This window comes from Erinaceus europaeus, chromosome 5, assembly GCF_950295315.1.
Source record: "Erinaceus europaeus chromosome 5, mEriEur2.1, whole genome shotgun sequence".
Lineage (NCBI taxonomy): Eukaryota > Metazoa > Chordata > Mammalia > Eulipotyphla > Erinaceidae > Erinaceus > Erinaceus europaeus.
This window is the reverse complement of record NC_080166.1, coordinates 6,406,687-6,418,239: the sequence shown is the minus strand read 5'-3', so window position 1 is coordinate 6,418,239 and position 11,553 is coordinate 6,406,687. Positions and strand designations below refer to the sequence as shown.

At 38.1% G+C, this 11,553-nt stretch overlaps 1 protein-coding gene across 4 annotated transcripts in view; it reads right to left on the bottom strand.

The window, feature by feature from the left end:
* Positions 1-10,649: 10,649 nt before the first annotated feature.
* PARP8 (poly(ADP-ribose) polymerase family member 8) overlaps positions 10,650-11,553 on the bottom strand; it is a 205,653-nt gene continuing 204,749 nt past the window's right edge. For all 4 annotated transcript variants that reach the window (XM_060191018.1, XM_060191017.1, XM_060191016.1 and 1 more), the window contains one exon: positions 10,650-11,026. In XM_060191018.1, the coding sequence (XP_060047001.1) occupies positions 10,924-11,026 (103 nt within the window). In that variant the 3' untranslated portion in view covers positions 10,650-10,923. The remainder of the gene's footprint in view (positions 11,027-11,553) is intronic.

The following is an 11,553-nucleotide window of genomic DNA, read 5'->3' as shown; positions in this document are numbered from 1 at the left end:
TGATTCTGTACATCAATATGAAATCACTGACAATAACAATAATAGTAATAATAATATTTAGGGAAACGGTAACAAGGGATAGACCATCTCTGATTCTAAACATTGTGAGGCTTACTTCTTCCCTTAACCCAGATACTTTCTTGCCCGTCACTGAAGGTGTGTTCATAATAGAATGTCGGGCAAGTCAGCCTACTCAATGGTAGCTTTGTTCCTTGGAGCCATTCCTGGGAGGAATAAAGGAGTAAAAGATGATGACACATTCCTCTAAACTAAGACTAACTGTGGCTCCCACTCAAATTCCCCTTACCCAGATCCCCAAACGGGCCAAGGGTATTCAGAATCGCCCAGCAAATGGAAAACAAAAGGGAAGAAGGAATAAAGAGCTATCGTGGGGGGGGTGGACTTTAGAGAGAGCACACCGGGTAGTGCACACTCAGTATTGCTACATCAACAGCTACAGGGCCACCTTACACAGTCTAGTAAGAATTGCGTGAAGCGCAATTTGTCAGAAACCTTCCATTTGTAGGACTCCCCCAATAATACAGCAAGTACCTGCGTTTGAAATTTGTATTTTTTTAACTGGGGAGGAGGGGGAGATGGATTAATGGTTTACAGTAGATACAGTGGTTGGTGTGTGTTTAAATGTTCTCAGTTTTCTGCAACACACTCTCAGCCGCATCCTAAGTCTTTCACCACCACTATGCAGCAGGACCTGAGAGCCTCCACCCCGCCACCCCTTAGAGACCTTTACTTTGGTGCAGGGTGAGATAAGCCAGAAAGAGGAGGGTGAATAATAAGGGATGATCTCACTCACTGACAGAAGTTGAGAGATGAAGGGGAAACACCAAGCAGAAAGGTGTACGTTTTGATCGCCCCAATTCTCCATTGTCACATTCTGATGACATGTGGGAGAGGAAAGACAGAATTACCTTGTTATCTCCACAGAAGTGATGTCACAACCTTGCTGTCATGGTAAGTGATCAAAGAGTAGACAGCTAGATTTGGAGATGTATTTTTTAAGAAGTACTCATATTAGGGGCTGGGTGGTGGCACACAGCCCACCACAGACTACAATTCTTAAGAAATCAGGTTCAAACCCCTGGTCCCCACCTATGTTGGGAAGCTTCATGAGCAGTGAAGCAGTGCTGCAAGTGTCTTCTCTCTCTTCTCTCAATTTCTAAGTAAATAAATATTTAGAAATTAAAAGACTTCATTCTATAAACATGAAAAATAAAGACAGTGAGAGAGTAAAAAGAATTTTTTTTTTTTTAAAGAAAAAGCATTTTCAACTTTGAAACTTTGGAAATAGAGGTAGCCCAAACAGAAATAAGATATCAAGAACTACCATTTCGAAGAGAAAATGTACCCATGTAGGTGTTTTTCAGTTAGATATCCAGGGAAAGAACCATATGGCGGGAGTCGGGCGATAGCGCATCGGGTTAAGTGCATGTGGCGCGAAGTACAAGGACTGGCAAAAGGATCCTGGTTCCGCCCTGGCTCCCCACCTGCAGGGGAGTCGCTTCACAAGCGGTGAAGCAGGTCTGCAGGTGTCTATCTTTCTCTCCCCCTCTCTGTCTTCCCCTCCTCTCTCCATTTCTCTCTGTCCTATCCAGTAACAACAATAATAATGACAACAATAAAACAACAAGGGCAACAAAAGGGAACAAATAAATAAATATTAAAAAAAAGAAAGTTAAAATGATAATTACAAGTTTTCAAAAACAAAAACCAAACAAAATACTGACTGTCCAACAGATCAAATTTACAAAATCATGCAACTCTTGACAGTGAGAGATCAGTGGTAATAATGAGTGTAACACCTAAGAATTTAATTTTTCACCCAAAGAATTCTAGAAATCATGGAAACTATAAGTCAGGACTCTGAGAAAACTACAATGTGCTGGAGAAATCTGGAGCAGGAAGACATCATTTTACGGTTGGGTGATGCAAAAAAAAAAAAAAAAGGATTCATGTAGATTATGGCATGTAATGTTGGCCTTAAATTATGGATAGATTTGCAATAGGTAGAAACTCTAGAAAGAAAAAAAAAAGATTTCAAACAATAAATTGCAGAAAGTTGTACTGCTCCACTGCTGCTGAGTATTAGAACTAGAAACTGACTCTGCTGTTAAGTCGAAAGCTACTAAGAAATACGTCCCCTCAAAGCCAGCCAGGAAATACATAAGAATAGAAATTTTCCTAATTACAGAGCTGTGAAAATTAAGGTAGATGTCAAAGAGGAGTATGTGTACTAAAATTCAGGTCATTACAACTGATACCATATTTGAAGACCACAATTCCTCTGGAAGGCACCTTAGTTTCCCAACTGACTTGTAAGTCTAGAGGTACTTAGTCACATCACTGATTTACTTTATTGGTGATGAGCATTTGTACTTTACCTTAAAGTATCTCTCTTCCATGTACATCACATAGTCAATGAACTGTGAAGTGATTCTTAAATATCCTCAGGAAGCTCATTATTTAAGGCAATGAATTATTTAGTAAAGCAATTATTTAAGGTAATTATTTAGTAAAGCAATGATCCTTTAGTTATGCAAACTACTGACACCGCAAAATTTTTGTTAGTATCAATTTAGTATCATTTTCTTGGTTCTCCAAGTGACTTTCCAAATGCAGGTATTTCATGACTCAGATTTACGATGAAGAATGGGAAGAAGAAAATACCTATTTCAAAGGGGACAGAGAGTAAGAGGTTACCAAGATCTGGCTAGGGATTCCTGCGTTTCCTGTAGGTGGATCTGGAGGTGATAATGGTGACAGTTTGGGCTGTTGCTATGACTACAGTGCACCAGTTGAAAGACATTGTCTAATATATTTATTTACTTTTTTTTGCCTCCAGGGTTATTGCTGGGGCTCCACTGCTCCTTTTTCCCATTTTGTTGCCCTTGTTGTTAGCCTTGTTGCTATTGTTATTCTTATTGTCATTGCTGTAGTTGTTGGATAGGACAGAGAAATGGAGAGAGGAGGGGAAGAGGAGGAAAGACACCTGCAGACCTGCTTCACCGCCCGTGAAGCGAACCCCCCTGCAGGTGGGGAGCCGGTGGAACCAGGACCCATACTCCAGTCCCTGCGCTTCGCACCACATGCATTTAACCCGCTGTGCTACCGCCTGACCCCTGTCTAAAATATTCTAATGTTTTTTTAATGCCACTGTAGTTTTTTGAGACCATCTTCATCAGATAGAAATTTGTAATTTACAGGACCGGGTGGTAGTGTGTCTGGTTGAGCACATATTGTCACAGTGCTCAAGGAGTAAGGTTCGAGCCCCCAGTCCCCACCTACAGAGGGAAAGCTTTGCAAGTGGTGAAGCAGGACTGCAGGTGTCTCTCTGTCTCTCTCCCTCTCTATCTCCCCTACCGTCTCAATTTCTGGCTGTCTCTATCCAATAGAGATAATAAAAAAAATTTAAAGAAATTTATAATTTACTTTTTTGTGTGTCAAATATTTACAAAGCTTTGGAAATAGCCTGTACTTGGTAGCATGGAGGTGGCCAGGGGAAAGTAGAGCTCACTATATTGTGTGCTACCTGACCTAGGTGAGGTGTGTTTAGATATGTGGAGATTGAGAAAAACTATCTGCTCCAAACTGGGATTGTGATGGAGGTCATGGGAATGAAATAAGACTAAGGACGAAGGATAGAAACTTTGAGGAGATTAGCAATGGGATGTTTGCTGATCTCTACACAATTCCCGAGAACCCAAGGAGTGTAAAGACAGAGATGGTTAGTGTTGCAAAATGAGGATGGGCTGATAATATAGGAATGAAGAGGCCGGATATTGTCATTTTGTGAGCAATAAAAACAAGATACCTTAAGAGGGACATCCAGCGGTGTACACGGTCATGGAGTTGCTCTCCCACAGCTTGATCCCCTGACCAACCTGGTTACACCACTGAAAAATCACCCAAGAACTTGCTAAATCACAACTTTCAACTCAGTCATAAGTGGGTACAGGTGCATGTGGTCAGTGGCTGGACAAAGGGAGGGAAAGACTCTCAGGTTACCCTTCTTAGTGGCAACTGATTCTGTTTGGGTAGTTACTTTGCACTCTGTGCAAATGAAGCCGTTTATTTATGAGCTGTCCAACGTGAAGAAGGAAGCCCAAGGTCTCTCAAATCACCCTATCCGTTTCTATTCCATGGCAGTTTTTAAACGCTGACAGGTGGGGCTACTGATCAGGACCTGTTACCAGGTGTCATTTCTTATGACTCTCTTCCCTCTAAAGGGATGCGGCCAGTTTCTATCGATAGGCAGGTATCTTAGTTATCTTTAGTTTCGGTTGAAGTTTAACCCTTTCATGTTGTTTCAAATGAGATAGTCTATGCGAAAGTACTCTATAAATTAAAAACAATATACAAAGTATATCCTGCCTATTCAAAACTTTTTTCTAGAAATCTAGAATACACGATTATTAAGCTATGTAAATACCTGAAATCCTTGAACATGTTGGTCTTCTTAGTCACTTATTTGGAAATAATTAAGATTTGGAAATGGAGAACAGAAACAGAGATCAAATAAAAATTCAATAAGTTCTCAAATACGGCCTTTCGAAAAAGAAGAGGAAGAAAAAAGGAAAGGAGACGAGGGGCCGGGTGGTGACACACCTGGTTGAGTGCCCATGCTACAATGTACATGGACCTTGGTTCAAGTCCCTGGTCTCTACCTGCAAGGGGAAGCTTCATAAGCAGGGAAGCATTACTGCAGATCTCTCTCAATCCAGTAAATAAATAAGTAAACAATAAAATTAAAGGAGAAAAAGGGGCCAGGTGTGGTGCACCTGGCTGAGTGCACATGTTACAGTGCTCAAGGACCCAGGTTCGAGACCCCAGTCCCCACCTGCAAGGGGAAAGCTTCCTAAGTTGGTGAAGCAGGGCTGCAGATGTCTCTTTTCTCTCTCCCCCTCTCAATATCCCCCTACCCTCTTGATTTCTGACTGTCTCTATCCAATAGGTAGATAATTAAAAAAATAAATGAGAAAAAAGCAGACTGTGTGACTTAAAAAGAGAGTATACTCATTAGGCTAGCTATTGACCTTTAATAGAGGTGAAACGGAACTGGGCAAGTTTATCTGACATAGTGCTTCATTCTTGCAAGCAGTGAAGACAAGAGCACACTTTTTAACTACAGGAAACCATGTTTCCCAAAGTCAGTGCCATAGCTACAGAAAATAATTAATGAAGACATCAGTAAAACTGCTTAATGAATCAAAAACTTCAAAATTACAAACAGTGAGTGTTTTGTAATTATGTATCATCTACAACAAAGGAAAAGCAGGTACACAAGCAAATTACTATGATCTTGTTACAAAACTGATTCTGAAGTGTCTAGGAAGTGAGTAAATCAAAGGTAGTGACATTCATTAGTACCGACTTAAGGATTCCAAGCGTCACTTAGTTTGTAGTTTTGATTTCAAAAAATGTACACTGAGTATTTTAGGGGTCTTTCATCTACTTCCCTGCACATAGCAATTCCCTTCATTCTTGTTTTGAAGTTCTCTACAGATTGAGGAGGATGGGTTGGATATTAGGTGGTCTGCTAATAGGGATTCTTCCTGGTATTAGCTATTGTTCTGTTGTAGATGACCTGTTTCTTCTCTAAGTCTGTGTGTCATTGTGGCCTTCCTTCCCCATTTTCATATGTATTTGCTTTCTTCAACTAAGTACTCAGATGGTTCCTTAAGGCCAACACAAAATCTAATACTAACGATATTCTCAAGGTACATACTAGATGCTCAGTGAGTTTTTCTAGAGTAACTAAAATCAAATCCAGCAAACGGATGCTCACTAAACATTGCTTTATTTACTATGAGAATATGCTCTTCTACCATTAATGTGTTCAGAAAATTGTACTTGTGAACCAATATTGGTCTTTTCTGTCAATAAAGTTATACTTTATAGAACCTTTTTTTAATAAAAAAGGCTTTAAAATTTTTGTATTATCTATTTATTTATTGGATAGAGACAGCCAAAAATTGAGAGGGAAGGAGCTGATGGAGAGGGAGAGAGACAGAGAGACACCTGCAACATTGCAGGTGTTGCACATGTTACAGACACTTGCAAAGCTTTCCCTCTGCAGGTGGGGACTGGGGGCTGGAACTTGTGTCCTTGTGCATTGTAACATGTGCACTCAACCGGGTGCACCACCAGTTGTGGCTCTAGAAAAGAACTGTCTAAAAATCATTTTACAATTACTAGGTAAGTCAGAAATGCTTAGAAAATTCAGTATGGTTCATTTGGAATGCTCCTTTTGATATCAGATATGGACGTTTATAAATAGAGCCTTATCTAGAAAATTTACAAAACAATCTTTGTGGCTCTATATTTCTTAAAAGAATTTGAAACAAATATAATATGCACACAAGCCATAAGACCCCATTTCAGGAGAATACTGGAAAGAAGAATTTTTATACCATCTTATTTTTGTAAGTAGGAAAGGTAACATCCCTTTTAGAGCTTGTTGAGAGTTTCAAATACATAGTCCCCAGAAACAAGATTACTATCAGGAGTATCTTACGGTCTAACCAAGTTCTCAAAATAGTGCCCACATATACCATACTTGTTGAACAAATTCAGATTTATTCAAAGTCAACATTTACATCGGCTACAGTGTTAGAACTGTTACAAAGCTGGAGAAAAGAGGCTTGAGTAGCAATAGAAAGCAAGTGCAATAAAAAGCAAATAGAGAAAATATCTGGCCTTAGTGATCTCTTGGCAGTATTTACATTATGTACAAGTTGTTAAGTATTTATAATAACTCTAAGGCACCAAAGGCTAAATAGCAGGTTGCAGTACTATTCTGTGCACAAAAGTCAAGAGAATTATTGTAATGAAGGCTGTACAGTTAAAGACACAGGCATATCTTAATGCTTACATACAGGAGGGGCTGCTTTTTTTTTTAAATCTCAAATGATATAGGAAATATTGGGTAGGGTGGAGAAGATATTTTTAGAACATTAAATGATGTTGACTATGTAAATAAGAACTACTACTTTACTAACTTGCTGGCAATGTGTAATGGAATCTATTCTTCAATACGGTTTGGTTTGTTCACACTCATGGCTATGTTTTGTCTAAAAACTATGGGAAATTCTTTTGACCTACAAAAACTTATCTTAATATGTGACACTGTATACAAAATCCCCACGAAAACGTTACCGGGTTAATATTATACATCAAATCTATATATAGTCTGACAAAAATTTAGCAGGCATTAAATGCCAAAAATCTAGAATACTCAGCCTGCCGTTCTGGCATCGTAGATGGGCTTTCAAATCCTGTTAAAGGTAAGCAATTATTTTGGCCTTAGGTGAATGGACCTAACTGTCTCAATCTCACAGGTAACAGATTATTTTTAAATCTTGCAACATGAAACCCCTTCATGTAACTCATTGGGTACCAATCACCAGTGACTGAAATATCTATGGTACTGCAGTGCCAAAAGTTGACAGACAGCATCTACCCAGTCAGCGCTTTTCTGTTGGAATACTGATGACTGCCATTTGATTTACATATGCAGCCTGCCATTCTCTTGAGGTAGTGTTACAATGAAGAATTCAGCAGGACAACAGAATAACAGCACGAGTTTTTTGCAATGTGCTTCAAGTGTCACTATGACATGTATTTGTTGAAATATAGAGGGACTAAACCGAATGGTCCTTCTTGATATAGTAAATTACTCATCTGCTGAAGTAATCCAGACTTTAAAAAGATGAGGATTTTTTTTTTTTGTACTTAAAAATCACCTGAAGCCCCATGCCCTAAGGCAAGTGATGGTATTATGATAGAAAGTACTGATAAAATCCAGTGATACTAAAGATTCATCAACAAAATTTCAGCTTAAGGATTTCCTTTAAATTTATTCTTTTAGCAAAGAGGAGAATAACTGAAAGATTTCTCTTCTAATTCTAGTTTATTTTTCAGTGATAAATCCTCAGAGCACTACAACAGTTTGGGCTGGCTTTGTGTACCACAGAGTATTTGATAGCAACTTTATAGATGTGGCACTCAATTTTAAAAACCTCTTTCAGATTCAACATTTGACTGAGACATGCTGATTAAAAAAAAATTTTAAAATCATCCCAACATACTGTACCAAAGACATCAAAAGTGCCTTCCTCAAATGAATTCTAGAGCACTAAGTTAAATGGATACTGTTTTCATTCTCAAATACTCAATCATTTCTTCTCTTTTCTAAACTATTAACAAGGGAAGAAGGAAGGTATTCAATGCACTCATAGCGAAATGTACATAAGTAGCGATCCTAGAAGTAGTAGAACCGATATGATACAGTTTTCCCTTCCAGAATGAAAATAAGTATCTACCTTTGCTTAGCAAGTTAATAATGAACATAATAGATATACATTTAATATACAAGCATCAGTTAATCAATGAATATAAAGCATCCGTGACAAAAAGTTCCAATGATTATATATAAACACAATACAACATCAGGTTTGGAACCACCAAATAAGTCAACAGGTGGTATCTGCCTGAATTAAAGCATACTAGTGAAGCTTAAAGTTATAAATTTTGAGGACCTATTTGGAAGCATGGTATCTGACAGTATGATATTCATTCCCTAGTTGTGTGTATTGAAACAATAGTCTTTTAAAATAAACAAAGGTATCAGTGCACTGTCAACCTCAATATTAAAAAGTTTAATTAAAAGGTTAGCTCTACTTAAATTATTTGATTATCATGCTTCTGACAATTTCTTTTGAACCAAACTTAAAGTCTGTCATTCAACATTGCAGTGACATTCAATCAGTTCTGTGAGGAGACATCTTATTTTGTGACATAAACGATGTCTCCTGCTTAGTGAACATCAAAACTGTCGACTCGTTTTCTTGCTTTGATAAGTGAATCTTTCATTCTCAAATTGGCAGATTACATTCTTCTAATTTTCCTCCCCTCAGTCATCTCCCATGACTTCTCCAAGTTAGTCTTCTAGGTCAGAATCTAGTACTATACGTCTTACAGATCTCTCGGGGGATAAGCAAATTCTTAATGGATTACGTCAGAGATCTATAAGCTTGGATGTCATACATAGAATGTTAACACAAACAATAAGAAAGGTAATTTCACTGTCTAAGGTGTTTAAAACATAGTTAAGGTGATTTGGGAAACTTGAAGATTCTTGGAAGAAGCAAGGAGTGGTTTTTGTTTGTTTTGTTTCACAGATTCAAATACCTGGCCACAAACACTAAACAGGTTAACATATCTTCGCCTTATCATGACAATATTACCCTTCGGCCTGGTGTTGGGGTCCTAGGCACACATTAAAACCAATAGTTTGAAGTGGATCCTACCACAGCGGTTAATAAGCAGATGACTTCTGGAGACCGGGCAGGGGTGCACCGGGACAAGCACACACGCTACCAAACAACTGCAAGTCTGTTTTTGCAGAAATACGTGACTGATTATTTACAATATAGGAGCACAAATGATTGATAAATGTTTCATAAATAGCAACCATAACAATTGTGTCTGACCTCTTTTCTCACCTTGGATGCCAAATGAAATAAACACAGAAGTTATAACACCATATTTGCAAATGGTGACACATTTTTTTGTATTTTCTTTTTAAATAAATTAGAATTAGATATGAGCCTTGATTCAGAATTTGAAAGAGTGGCAGTCTCACTAATTAAACTGCTCCCATGAATGGCCTTATGCATGTAGGAAAATAAACACTGTCAACTAAGATTTATAATAAATAAGAACAACATTAGGGCCCAAAGAAATAAAGCTGATTTTGATGAACACAAGACTCTTGAAAAGAGAAGACTAAAAGCTGGTGTTGCTGTTCCCTATAAACTTATCTGTGTTCTTTTAATATAAAAGAAACTTCAAATTGTCTATTTTTTCTCAATATGAAAAAACAAGCATACATATTTGATGAAAAAATATAAAAATGCTGGTGTGATATAAATAAATTTTAAAAAATGTTCTGTTGTAGGAAATAAAAAATATAAACTATTTGTTTAAACTCTGAGGCTTTCCTTTTAAATGCATGATCATCACTTGAATACAGTTCCACCAGGGGCATCTATGTTCCCCAAGTCGTAAGTGTTAGTTCACACTACAAAAGAAAAAAAAAGTCATATTTTCAGTGATGAGAAAAACTATTCAAGTGATAGAAAAAGCTATTTGCAAACCTCAGCAAATACACGGTGGCAAGTCTGGCTCAGATGTTGCGTAGGCCAAGGATTAAACCTATTGAGATTGGTTTTCTTTTCGATGAATTAGGATTGTGGCGCTGAGTGTTCTCAGGTGTCAAAATACATCTGCGTGTCAATGCATATACCCGTGCAAATCACATTTTGATGTGTGAATCTACAGATCAATGCATCTTACACACTTGTGGGCAAAGCACTGGGTCTAAGACCTAACTGGTTTGATATAAGGAAAAAGAACAGGAGAACAGGAAATTCCTTTCCCAAACATTCCAATGTACATTACCACTAGTCACAGAGCACACCAGCATCTGCAAACATACTTACTGCAATGTCTCTTATAGACTTAGATGCCATTATAAAATATTCTCACTTCTGTTTTGGTAACCTAACATGTCGGTATATAATACCAAATGTTCAGTGAAGGAGTTTAATATAAAAATATCAGCACGAAACTGGTTTTTCAATCTGTTTATTGTGTGAGCAGCCAGAACTTCAGTGTAAATGCTGTTGTAATTTTATTTCTAGATTCCATAACCCTACAATTGGTAAATTTTATACCATTTTAGGTATTGAACGAGATACTTAGAAATACTAAGAAAAAAATTAGTATTCAAAGGGTTAGTTTTGTTTATAATAACAATAAATTATTTTATCATCTTCTTCAGTTCAAAATCCAGCTTTGAACACGAGGAAGGTTTTCAAATGATTTTAGTTAAATGGTGGCCCTTTAACCAGTAGCAGTTTGATTACCAATTACGCGAAGGATCTCTTTGTGAATGCCGCCTTCTTGTGTGTTAATATTGGCATCTCCCACTTGCCCATCTTCATACCTAAAGCAGAAAAACAGAGAAACATCTGAAACACCTTTAAAAGGAAATGCTCAGAAAAGCATTTAAAACACAGATAAGAAACGCTATATGGTGCCTATAAGGTAGGCAGGCCCAGAGTCTCAACAGCAAAAGACAGTGTGTATCGCGATTATAGTCAAGAATGCATCCTCTCGCTAAACCACTGCCTGCTCTGGGGCACTGCCTGACTTGCCACTGATTTCCTTTTTTAATTTTTTAAAAAATATTTATTTATTTATTCCCTTTTGTTGTCCTTATTGTTGTAGTTATTATTGTTGCTACTGATGTCGTCGCTGTTGGCTAGGACAGAGAGAAATGGAGAGAGGGAGGGGAAGACAGAGAGAGGGAGAGAAAGACAGACAACTGCAGACCTGCTTCACCATCTGTGAAGCGACTCCCCTGCAGGTGGGGAGCCGGGGCTCAAACCGGGATCCTTAGGCCGGTCCTTGGGCTTTGCACCACATGCGCTTAACCCGCTGTGCTACCGCCCGACGCTCACTGCTTTTCTT